General features: G+C 41.9%; 1 protein-coding gene across 7 annotated transcripts in view; it reads left to right on the top strand.

Moving 5' to 3' along the window:
* The window catches only part of LOC121672737 (forkhead box protein P1), an 87181-nt gene that overhangs the window by 31971 nt on the left and 41845 nt on the right, over positions 1-13365 (top strand). For all 7 annotated transcript variants that reach the window (XM_042045536.1, XM_042045538.1, XM_042045534.1 and 4 more), the window contains one exon: positions 7506-7610. In XM_042045536.1, the coding sequence (XP_041901470.1) occupies positions 7506-7610 (105 nt within the window). The remainder of the gene's footprint in view (positions 1-7505; positions 7611-13365) is intronic.

Genomic DNA, 13365 nt, shown 5'->3' with positions numbered 1-13365 from the left:
TGTCACTGCAATGCCAAGTGTTGTTCTGTTTTAGTGGGACTATTTGTTATGCCTTTTAGTAAACACAAACAAATAGACCGCCTAGCACCTGCAGCAGCATATGATATTTACACTACCTGTATGATTCAGCATGCTTCCCTGGGGAAGCAGGCTTGTGTCCTCTCGATTTTAGTGCTTTTTTAAACAGCATTCTTCCAAGGGGAAAGCATGTGGCAGAGACAATGCAATGCTCTAGCTGTAGTTCTCCCTTGGAGTCATTATTTATCTTAATTATATTTTTATAAACATTTCCCCAAGGGCACTTTGCTGCTGCTGCAGGGGTGTGGGGTGGGCGAAGGCCCCCACAGCGAGCTGCCAGGCTGTGTGTGATGTGGCAGTCACCTTCTGCACAGGTTTTGTTGTGCCTGTGGGACAGGGGTGAAAAATACTGACGTGAATAATCCCTGTTAATCATATTTGTTGACGTATCACTGGTTTATATAAGAGTGGAAGACTTGCCTCAACTCTAAATGTAACAGAAGAGAATTTTGTTGAACAAGAATAGATCTTGTTTCTCAGTGTTTTCTTTTACTATAAATTTAAATGTTACAACAGAATATAAATTACAGTAAAATAAGGTTGGCAAACAGGATCTTTTTACAAAGTATGTACGTTCACTGGTAATTTTACACCTCGGTCTCAGTGAAGTCCAAGGTCTAATCCTGTGTTTTTATACTTGTGTATGTTCTTAAAAGGGTTGCTGAACTGGGGCCAAAGCTCTGCCACTGCCACTTCTCTCTGCCATGCGAATTGGGTGTGTAAGAGGGATGGGATTGCTGTGCTGAAAGTCAGTGTTAAAAAAAAAAAAAACTGAAAAAAACCCGCAGAACATCCCCCCAGCCCCAAAAACCCAAGAAAGTAGTTGGATCACATTTTTTTCCTAATGAAAATAAGATACTGAATCAATCCGTTTTAATCTGAATAAATTAGGAGACTGTTCAGAGAGGAATAAAATGAGATTTAGCAGGGATAAGTAAAAAGTAGCCCAGCTAGGAAATCAAAATTCCAAACTGCGGGTTTGACATGACACGTCAGCTGCTCAGCATCAGTTGTGTGGGAAATGGCTGAGGCATAATTGGGGTTGAGAAATTAAGGTGGGACACTCTTTGCCATGTCTTAGTCAAAAAGGTAAATGCAGTCATGGGAGGCATAAACATGCGTGTTGCATCCGAGTCCTTTCTTTTTTTCCTGTTCTACTTTATGCAGAACCAGTTAAACCACATTGAGTGTGATGTTCAATTGGCCACTCTCTTGGAGAAAGGATAAAGAGAAGCTGAGGCAAATATAGAGGAGAGCAGCTAGGATGATAAAGGAGTTGGAGGGAATAGGCTATGAAGACAGATTAAAGGGAATTAAAGATCTACACCCTGGAAAAATAGAGGCTCTAGGAGGATATGATTATGGTATGTAAGTACATGAAGTGATGCTACAAAGAAGAAGAAGGAAAAAATTGTTCTCATTAGTTAGCAGTGCTGGAATTTAAAATCCAGCGTTTCAAATCGTGTGTGTCTGGGTATATTTGATGTACTTTTCACTACAGTACCTAGGCACAAGGTTGAAATAAAAAAATAAGAGTTTTAAATCACAGAGAAACTCGTTAGTTCAAGTGCAGGAATGGAATGTGCACCTGAGATAAGTGATGGATTTTTTGCAATGGGCATTTCTTTAAAATGCTCTAGAAAGACATTTAATTCCTCCAAGGAAGGGATGTAGGGCAGTGACTGTCCAGAGCCTGTGGCAGTTTTTCTGCAGGGCTGGAAGAGGGCCTGCCACTGGAAGGAGGATGTGTTCAAGTGCTGGAGGGTCATAACGTTGATTAATAGTCCAAACCATCAGTGGATAGATCAAAACCAGAAGATGATGCTTATAATTATCCAGTCTGGTTCTGCTCTTTGCAGTGAGGGTGGGGGTAGAAGGGCAGGGGAATGTCAGCCAGATTTTGTCTTAGTCTTGCTTCAAATTCTCCAGTGTTCTCATTGCAAAACAGGAATTTAGGGAGTAGTGCCATGGGGGGGCAGTGGTTCGGGGTGCACAGGTGGCCTGCTGTAAGAAAATAAGCACTGCTGTTTTCTTTCTTATGCTACAGGAGTACACAAGTTAGTGCACACCGATTAGAAGAGAGGATTTCAGCCTGTGGGCTGCAGTTTTAACTTGATTTGTCTTAAATTGGTGTAGTCATTTAAAATGTAATATACCCTCCTGTTACTTCCAATAGGGTTTGATGTAAAACATGAGCTGCTTCTAGTCCTAGGTCTGGACGTGGACTAAAGTAGTGAGGAAGAGGAGAAATGCTCCTCTAAAAAGCATCCAAAATTTGCAAGCCAGTTGTAGAAAGAGCTGTCACTGACCACTCACATCAAATGCCACCTCTCCTCCAGGCCCATGACCTTCTGTTAAGCTTTATCCAGTGATGAAGAGGCATCACCCTGCCTGAACAGTCCCCTGTTTAGATCACATACCTGCTTCCTGGGTGGTTCCTGAGGCTTGGACAGGAGCATGAGTATCCAGAAGGATTTTTTTGTTGTTTCTTTAACTGACAGTTTAGAGAGGAAAGAGGTGCTGCACCACTTTACTGAGTTTGAAGGGATTTGCTCCAGTGGAACTTCACTGCAAAATACATCTTTGTTCGGTTGATTCTGTCATGAAGGCAGGAACTTGTACTTGAGTACAGTTAGTACCAGGATTTAATCATTACTGCCTCCATTTCATTTTAAAATCAGATCCAGTGAGTGTTTCTGACTCAGAAAATTGCGACTTTTTCAGCAGCCTTATTCTTTTGGTGCCTTCTGATGAGCTTCAGAGCTCACCGGGCAGTCACAGCTCTGGGAGAGCCGTGTTGGTTCCCAGCTGTGTGTCTCTTTCTCCTGTACAGAACCAAAACTGTGGCATTTTGCCTCAATGGCTGTGCCATCTACATCAGAGAGAGGGGGAATGTGGTGTGAGACAGAGCCCCACGCTCCTGCCTGGGCTGTACACGGATATCAGTTTCATGGCAGCTGGCAAAGATGAGGTCACTTCCCATTGAACCTGAGGAATGAAATAAAATTAAAAAGACAGTTCTGCACTTTGTGAGGGTGCTGTGCTCCAGCTCCTTCCAGGAGGAAAGCAGGAGACATAGTATTGATTTTTCAGCGTGCAGGTGGCTCAGGCATGTTCTGAGCTCTGTTAGAACGTGAGCAGATGCTTCATAACTGTACTAGAAAGTCAAGGATGCTTCTCTACATCACTGACTTCCCTCAGTGTTTTGGCAAAGATCACTGGCCCAAGCAGATGTGGAAGAGAGAGAGTGGAATTATGAAGTATGTCAACATCATGAATATTTAAAATATGGTCCACTGTGTGGCAGAAGTACAGACGCTGAGGCTTTTGCTCTAGCTGGATTTTATATCTACCCGTGTCTTTTTAGCCAGTGTGTACAAGCGCAGTACCCAATTCCATGTGGTTAATAAATGTGGGTTGAATTTAACCATTTAAAGAGCACAGGGAGCTTTCACACTGGGTCTTTGGTCACTGCTTTCCCCAACACCCATCTCACTTTGGGGTGTCATTTTTACTCTCCATCAGCACTTAGCTGTCTCTGGCGTCCCTGTCTCCTGTGCTTTTGTGTCCCAGAGTGTGGTTCTTCCAGGATGCTGTAGCACAGCAGGTGTATTCCAAAAGGTGAATGGCTGGCAGGAGTGGGCTGTGCAAGTCCCAGCTTCAACTGCCATCCCTGTAGGAATAGGAGGTGAAATTGCTTCCAGACCCCCTGGAGATCCTTGGGGTTATGGGGCAATGTAGGGTGAAGAAGGAAGAGGTAAAATTTCCTTTCCTCTATCCAGCAAGCCCAGAGGAGCTGTGGAAGTGCTTGTCCCTTCTCCCCTCCCCTCTGTACTGGAAACAGAGCTGGGGACAGCAGAAGATGATTGGACACTTACACAGTTTTCAGCCTTGTACATGGATTTTGTTACTCTCTTGTATGTCGTGTGTGACTTACGCAAGACATTTCACTTGCCAGAGTGTTCTTTGCTGTACTTTGATGTAATAATGCATCACTGTTGCATTATTTGGAAGTAATTCTATTGTATTAACTGTTTTTTATGCAAGTACCTTACTAAGAGAAAAAAACCCACATTGTCTTGAATTTACATCATTTATTTCTTCACTACTTTGAAAATTATGTCTTGTTATAAAATCATTTCCTCTAACTACTGTTGCATCACCAGTACCCCACCATGAATATGCATTTCTGGGAAGGAGAGGGTGACAGAAACAAACACCTACTCTAATGTGTCATTAGAAATCAAACAGACCTAGAACTTGCTTCTGCTTGCCAATGCTCAGATCTTCTGAAAGTCTGTCTGCGGCAGCGAGACCAAGGATGCATCCAGATTACAGAAGCTGTGCTTGCGTGCAGGCAGAATATCAGTGAACAATTTCAGATTATAGGTTTGCATTGTGCTCACAAAAGCTGTTTATTTATGTACCGGATTAAAATCTTCTTTTTCTACCTCTGCTTGTTCAAACAAAGTGAGCACTTAGATCAGTTCAACAGAGTTCTCCATTCATTTTCACCGGCTGTATCCTTTGTGCGTTACATCCGCTTCTGTATAAACCCGCTCTTTGTTTTGTTTTGAGGTGCTTCTTCAGGCTCTATCAGGGAACAAGTGGCAATCTATAATATCTTCAAAAGTGCGATAGATAAAATAGCAGTAATCTGATACTGACACATAAAGGTCACCGAAAGGCACTGCTGAAACCCCCCTGAGCAAGATGGGAGTCACTGCCTTTGGAATGGCACAGTGCCTGCAGAGGGGGACAGTGCTTGTCTTTCAGTACTGAGGGGTTTTTTCTCTTTGAAATGTCTTATATTTGGTAAGCTGAAGTAGTTCCTCTGCTTGGTTGAATGGCAGTGGAAGCTCTGCGTAGGTGTTAAGCGTGTTACACATAGCATCGTGTTAGCAGAGTGATCTTTTAAGTTCCCGTTTACAGTCAGCACCAGCCTTTATGGTTATTGACAGCACGAGCCTTTGACATCCTGAGCATCATTCAGAGTTTGATATTGTCTTGGTCATTCCGTCATTTTCTTTGGATGCAATGCCAGGGTGTCGTGTCCTACATAGTTTGTCTTGTCTTGTGCAAGTTCCCTGGAAAGAAAAGAGATTTGCACTTGGATTTAAAAAATAAATACAAATCTCGGTAGGGCTCTTTCCGTTGACTCGGCCATGGCCTTTAGGCTCTCACAGAGAAACTTTAAAAATCCCTGCTGGGGGTTTAAGCCATGTGACTCCTGTTGATATTATAATGAGATTTACAGTGCTTAAACCCCATGGGGGACTGACTCCTTACTTGGCGTCACACGTCGCAGTGTGTGGGTAACATGCACTGGGCAGATTCATACACTGCTGGGGTTTTTGGGGGGGGGGGGGGGGGGTCCTCCAAACACTCTGAAATCATAGCTCTCATATGTAGTCTTCATGGACTTCAGTGGAATGTTAGCGTGAAAGCTTCTTTTCTCACCCTTTGCTGTATCCCGGTTCGGAAGCAGATGATAAACCCTGTTATTTTCTGAATTTTTCTGATGTGTACAGAGAATGTTTGACCCTATGCCTGTTTGGCTTGGGTGGATGGTGTTTCTTCAGCCATTCTCCCTCTTCCTCAGCTGAGGAAATGTGTGGTGTGGGATTTTTTAAATTTCCTTGCAAAGAATGCATCGGTTCCTTTGTTCTTTTAAAAACTTCACAGAGATTCTCCTCACTTGAACATTTTTTAAAAGACTGATTCAGTTAAATCAGTCTAATATTCCTATATAGAAAAGGCCTTTGTAAAGCTCTTCACCTACTGTTGTTTTTTTAGGAAATTACCTTGCACATACGTATGTTTATGCTTGAAGAACTATATGTAAAAAAGAAGATGTTAATGATATTAATGAAATAATGAATTAGGTTCATGTAAAACTCATAACACCTTTTCTAGTCAGTACTTCTTAAATTACTTTTTTTAAAATGTAAAATAATTTTAAATACCACCTTCTGTAATCTTCAGATTCTCATCAGGCCTAAAGTCAAAAGTGGCAGAATCTGGGCAGCAATTCCTCTTCCAAGTTGTTTGCATTTGGGATGACATCTCGGGAGTATTTTACAGTGATCTGGCTACTCAGTGCATCTGAAATAATACAGGAACACAATTTTGTCAGAGGGCACAGACAGATAATACTACAGAAGAAGAATAAACAGCATTTCCACATGTGTAAAAGTAAAATGACAGAAAGTAGGCATTTGTCCATAACGTTACCTGTAATCCAGAATGAAGTAAGTCATTAAAGCCACACCTAGATGCTGGTATGTGTTCATATCCTTTGTGTATGTTTGAAGTCCATAATACAGCACAGACATACTGTAGCAAAAAGCTTTGCCATGAAGAATACCCATGTATGTGAGCATAAAATAGAGATTTCAATATTTTTTTGACATTTTGCTTTTAAAGTCATCTAAGGTTATGGAGATTGTTGAAAAAAATAATTCCTTTCCTTAAGAAGTTTCCATGCAGAAGTTGAATAAAGAAGATATTTTAGAATATGGTTCATCAGTTAGTGCAACAGATACATTTCCCTGAGCACCACATGGCCTGGATCAAAGCATCTCATGACTTGGATCAGTGCAGCCAAATCATTACGTATTGATTGGAATCCCGCTGAAGGATTAACCCCTTAGTGCTCATATGAATTTTTTTCTTTAACACTGGGTTCAGAAGTTAGGAGATTCTGTGATGCTCCTGCCCAGTCTTAGCAAGGTTAATAGCCCCCACTAACCCATCATACTGAGGAATTCTTAGATTGCATGGCTCCTCTTCTTCATGGTGAATTTTGCATTTGAAAATGTATCTTGAATCTTCTTTCTTGGGATATATAAGGGGGCTGCATTTGTGCAAGGAAACAGCCTATAAGAACAAAAAAAAAAAAAAAAACCACAACCAGAAAAAACACCAACACAGTAAATAAATAACCTGGTGGGAAAGCCAAGGCTCCAAATTTAATGTTTTTCCTTTCTCTAGCCATGAGGAAAGCCTCAGGTCCAGCTGTGTTATGGTAAAATGGGACATTGCTGTATGGAGATGACTTCTCGATGAAGTTGAATTGTAGATACGCAATGTTCATAAATTTCTTAGCAAAATATCTAGCAGGGTATTAAGCAGATCTGTCAAATGATTTCTCCCCCGTCCATGTTAATTTAAATTCTTTACAAACCTCTTAATTAATGAATGAAATGTAGGAGGATAGCTAAGTAAGAATGACACATGTTTCACACTGCAAATGGTATTTAATTCTGTTTTGAAAAACCACGGGCAAGAGTCAGGCAGGTACTGTGAGATGTTGGAGATGCTTCAGGATCTGGTGTTCGCTGCTCTTTAAGAGTCTTTATGAGGATGAATTGTCACGGTACATTCAGTTTACAGCACTTCTTCTCTCTTCTCTTTCTCCCCTCCAGTTTATCCCACGAGGAGCACTCACACAGCCACCCGCTGTACGGACACGGCGTATGCAAATGGCCAGGCTGTGAAGCAGTATGTGAAGACTTCCAGTCGTTTCTAAAGTAAGGATGGTTTTTTTGGCACTTGCATTGTACAGAAAGCATGCCCTTAAATTTTGTGTGCTGTCACTCACCCTGGGCCTGATGCAAAGCCCATTGAAGTCAACAGAGAGCTCCCTTTCACTTCAGTGGCTTTTGGATCAGGCTCAAGAACGTTTTAACAGGGGATAGTAAATTAGCCCCATGGGGAAATTATGGTCTTGCTCAGTGTATTACTCTAAAATAGTGTTTGCAGTTCCGCAGCTTTTTGTTTGTTTGTTTGTTTTATTTAAATAATTTTTAAGTTGCAGTATCGATCATGTAAATAATAAAACCTTGTTTTAACCTTGATTTCACTTTAATTTAAAAATCTAGTCTTAAATTAACTCCATAATTGAACAGAGAATTGCAGAACATCATGTGAAATTTAATTTATGTCAAATAAGTAACTAATGAACAAAGTCTACACTACTAAAAATAAACTATAATTATATTAATTGGGCCCCTGCAGTTTGCTGCAGACCTTTTCCTCGCTGCCAAAGAACACAGTTTTACGCGTTGCGTAAACAGTGCATTATGGACTAGTGTGTGGTAGTGCGTGCATCCCGATGCAGGGAAGGACCTCAGAGTCCTAATAGCTTACACATGGCTACTCCACAGCTAAACCATCAGCCTCACCCCTGTTCCCACCACAAAAGAGTTCTTTGTCTGGGTAGGACACCAGGTACACACATGCTGTGGGTGCATCCAGGTTATTGAGGGTTTGTCACTGATCTTTGCTCAAGTTACGTGGCTGGTCAGTTGTAAGATCACTGAAGACTGACCACCAGAGCAATGTTCATGATTTAAATGCACAAAGGGACAATTTTTTTTCCTAGTTAGAGTAGTCATCTCATGAAGTTAGTCCACATAAATACATGAGGTTCTTCAGGATGAATAAGTAGACTTCGTTCCAAAAGGTTCAGCTGTACCTGCTCTTTCTGGGGCGGTTCCCTGGATTTTTATGTGAGGGAGGGAAGGGCAACAGCAGGCACAGGATGTTTGTTTGGTGATGTTAGATGATACAGATAAGGTTTTGCTCTCGGAACAGAATGGACCACTTGTGGTTCCACTGGCAAAACCCTCCTGAGTTCGTAGGAGTGGCACTGGTCCTACTATAAACATATATTACAAGTGTGGAATGGTACAGTAAAGAGAAGGTTCTCATTACAAGAGGATTACAAAATAAGAAGGTGCTAGTCATAAATTTCCATGAAGGGTGGCCTCATTTCTTGTAATTCATCCTGTTGTTCACTTAAGTGAAATGAATGCTAATCTCGCCATACTTGCCAGCTCATTCATATTCATATGCCATGCTATAGCATTTAGACCTTTAAAACAATTCTCATCTTTACTGCAGTAAATGCAAGGGAAAGGTGCTGTGGTAGCCTTAGGTAGCAAAATAATGTGTGTGGTCACATACGGTCAGATTGTGCCACCTTTGCTTCCTGTGCTAGTCCCGTGTTCCAGGTTAGAGCAGCTGCTTTCAGGAAGATTCTGTAGGAGGAGTGGTCTGCTTGAGGTGGCCGTGCATAGAAAACACATTAAGTCACAAGCACGGGTAGAGGCAAGGCTGGTTTTTTATACAGTATTTTGGACATGTTTCAGTAAGTAGACCCAGTCCACCAGTTCACCTGGAGGAGATCCGTGGAGCAGTCAGTATTTAGGAATAACCTGAAAACTGTCACCAGCCCAGGCTGGACTTGAAGCAGCTCCATCAGTTCTAGTTTTTTCATTTTCAGTCTGGTTTTTGTCTCCATTGAAACATTTCAACAGAAATATTTTGTGTGAGTTTCTTAAAGTCATCAACTTGTGTAAATTTTCTCATTATTCAAGTGCTGCAGTGTCCAGACAAAGTCTTACTGTTCAGAGAGATACTTAACCCAGAACAAATGCAGAAATGGATGTCCCTGAGCAGTTATTGACGCTGTTAAGAAGTGAGTGTTGCTTCAGAAAATGATACCGTAGCCTTCCATGTCTCCTGTGGAGCATCCGTCCTTAAATTATGTTGCCATTTATCAGAATTCATTACTCAGTGAAAAGATAACAGGTAGATGCTTGAAGTTTCTTTCTGATACTTGTATAATCTGTGACACTCTGTCGATGGTCCTCTCAAGAGAAAAGCTCTTGTTTACCAAGTGAAATACAGCCTGTGTATCAAGTATTGCTTAATTTCACTTAACTTGTGAAAAAGCAAAGAGAAGTTGTATGTGGAATGAAAGCCCTGTCTACCAATAAAATGATTCTTCAGTTAAGGGAGAAAAAAGGACTCGCAGGTCTAAAACATGGTTCATTTCTTTTCCTCCTGAGGAAGAAATATCATAACTGTTGGTAAATCAAAACCAGAGATTTGACACTCTTCTGTGATCGTTCTGTAGTGTTTGTTCCCAAGGTGAGGTACACCACAGGGCCCTTGATTTCAAAGATAAATACTGTACAAATAACGATCCTAGTTGTCTTTCACTCACAGCCAACAGGAGGATGCTTATCAGAACCAGCAGATACATGGGCTATTGTACGCATTTATTTCCCTATTTCTTTTTGAAATAAGTTGCAGTTTTTAGCATCGCTGTGTTGTGTTTCTTTTTTTAGTCCATCAGCCATTGGTTATCATGTGATGCGGTATCAGTTAGAGCTAACTGATAGCAGCAGGGGCTGCTGCTCTGCCTAATGAAACAGCAGCACCCTGGATGCTCCAGAATACTCCCTGAGCCTAAAAACAAAAACAAGTCCAGTCTCAGGGCGGTGACCCTGTGGCCTCTGCCAAGCTGCAGGGAGCAAGGTGAGGGCTGGAAGGTGCACACGTGTCTGGCCTGTTAACCAGGGCCCGTCTCGCAGGCGGCAGCGAAAGGAGCAATTAGTAGCACAGAGCGACTTTCCTGCAAAATTGACTATATCCTTGATTTCATTTGCATGTGTTTAAAGACCGTTGAAGATAGAAATATATACCCCTTATACAGCAAGTTGTGCAGGAAATCCCGGCTGGAGGGAGGGCGGTTTGTTCAGCAGGGTATCCAGGTATCCAGGGCAAAAAAAGAAGACTGAATAGGGTTTTATTATCTGGCCAGGCCCTCACCCCCCGTTTTTTTTTTCCCTGTAATTTGATTGTGGGTTAGACGTGCTTAATCCTGGCTGTACCATTTTTAAATCAAATGTATTCTTTAAAAGAAAGGACACAGACCTTTGGAGAGATCTGGCAGTCCTGTGTTGCAGTGATGCTGGTAATCTGCTTCATGTGCATTTAACTTTGATGAAACGAAGGGGAGTTTATGTGAAAGAAACTACTAAGTGCACTCTGTAATGTTTTCACAAGTGTTTTTATCATGGTAACATCTTGTTTACTTTAGTTGCCTGCCTAAAACTACTTGGAACATGTTAAGAAAACATTTCGAGAAAGGTTCTACAAAGAGGCTTTTGTTTAGCAGCAACTGTGAGACTGCTCGGCTCACAAAGGTGTTAACTTTCAACCCCTTAAGCACTTCCACATGAAATTCCAGCAACTATGTTTGTGGTTTTGGAAAAACAAAGTGTATATTAAAGAAACCAGGTATATGCTAATACATGTTGAAGTACGCCGGAAATCATAAATTGTTTCAAAGGCATTAATTGCGCTCGTTTGCATGGAGGAGCGTTCTGCACTGAAATCATCCGCACGGCGCGGGCTTTTTAATCGAATAGGCAGCGAGGGCAGGGGGATGGCTGGGCTGTGGGTGGGTGTTTCAGATATCTGTAGGTCGCGGCAGGGCCGGCGTCGTCCCCCGGGGCGAGGGGGGAGCTGCGGGATGCGGCCCCGTCCCGAGCGGGACCCACCCGGCCCGGCCGCGCTCGCCGGCAGCCGCTGGTTCCGAGCCCGCCGCGCTGGGGAAGGCGCCGTGCCGGTGTTCCCGGCGCTTCCGCAGCCTCCCGGTCAACCCCCGTGCCAGGGCAGGGGGCTCGGGACCCCCCGCGGCTGCGGCGGCGGAGGCCGGGGTGGCCCAAATCCCACAGTGCCCTCTAGTGCTCCTGGGAATGCTGCTGGGAGAGGGAGAGGCACCGGGAGCATCCCCGGGAGCGGCGGCAGCCCTGCCACAGCCCCGCTCCCATCCCTCCGGAGCCGGGCGAGCAGCATGCCAGCTCCACATAACTCCCTGAATTTCTATTTCATTCTTTATTTAATCTATTTATTTATGTACTTTAATTCTGATTTTTTATTTTGTTATTTTAATGGTTATTTGTCCTCTTATTTTAAATTTTGTTATGTATTCTGTTACGCATTTTATACTGTCTGTATTGTTTAATTGTCATTAACAATTGTCATTAGGTCATTATTTAGTCTAATACTTTTATTTACTTTATTATTTTAACTTTATTTCTGTTTTATTTTTATACATGCTTTACACACACACACACATATATATATGAAATACTTGTGCTGATGGGGTATATGTAGCGAGGCCCATTGCCTTGCATTATCCCCTTTTTTCCTCTCTTAAAGGTGCACTTAGTTTATGTTTCCCATTATAATTTCCGGTGTGTAATCAGAAAGCATTCCTTAAGAGACAGGGATCATCTTTGTTTCATACTTTTATTGACACTGTCTACCGTATTACTGCGATGTCTAAATGGTAAAATTTATTATTAGCAATAGTGTCACAAAAGTCTGAGACAGCGATTTTCCTTTCAATAAAAGTAGTTAAAAACCTTTTAGAAAATCCATAATTTTGATTGCTGGTACTTCATAAATGTATAACTGGTACTTTTTAGCTGTCTCTTTAGGGAAAAATGAGTTTTATCACCTGCAGTACCTGGGTTAATGAAATTGTGTGTTGGAATTTAGCCAGAATGAAAGATGAGATCATTTGGTGGCACTAATATTGGCAACAGGTCTCATAAAAAGGTTCGACTCTTTTTAGAGAATTATCATTAGGGCTTTTTCTTTTTTTGAGCATGGGGGAGAGATTCAAGTTATTTGTCATTTTTGAAGTTTCTGTGGTTCGAAGATTCTTGTCTACTGTAATATCCCAAACCCAGTGACCTAAAAGCCTCCACCAAGGCCAAGAGAAACACAGCAGTGTCCATCAGTGCCTAGTAAAGGAATTTACTTGCCTCAGATTTCAGCTCCAGTTCCTGTTTCAGCCCTTTAAAAATCACGACTCTCAGCTCAAATTTGAAATAACGCTGCTTCTTTCTCATGGTCCTCTGTGTCTGATTGTTTGTGGATATTAGCTGTCCAGGAAATCCCATACTTAGAGATATAAATCCAAAATGATCTTGTTTTTCCGCAGCCAGCCCAGGATGTATTAGACAGTTATGATGATTTGTTAATTTTTGTGACCTTTATTTATTTTATGTGTGCTGTGTGCTTTTAAAGGAGGGAATCAGCTGTCGAAATAGGCTACTTTTGTCAAAAGGAAGGCTCTTGACTCCTGCCTTTTAAGCCTTTGCTTTCTTTACTTTTGGAGGATTCTGTGTGTGCACCTCCATATGGTGGTAAACAAGGGCTGCATTGTGCCCTGACATATAAGCTTAAACCCAACCCTGTTATTGAAGAATCTTTTGAGATGTGTGAGCTGGGATTCTTGAAGGGCTGTCAGCCTTGGGTGTCGATTTGAAATGTGCCTTGAATGTATAACTCTGCTTTCATTTTAATAGTGCAATATTTTTTTTTCTAATGTAATATTAATCGTCACCCATTTGTAGTGAAATTTCTTCCTCGTGTCTCGATGGAAAATAATTAGATTAAGTGTATTAAGCAAGAGCA

This window comes from Corvus kubaryi, unplaced genomic scaffold (assembly GCF_017639235.1).
Source record: "Corvus kubaryi isolate FWS band 111438036 unplaced genomic scaffold, C.kubaryi_AGA036_p1.0 64922, whole genome shotgun sequence".
Lineage (NCBI taxonomy): Eukaryota > Metazoa > Chordata > Aves > Passeriformes > Corvidae > Corvus > Corvus kubaryi.
This window is presented reverse-complemented; position numbering and strand designations above follow the sequence as displayed.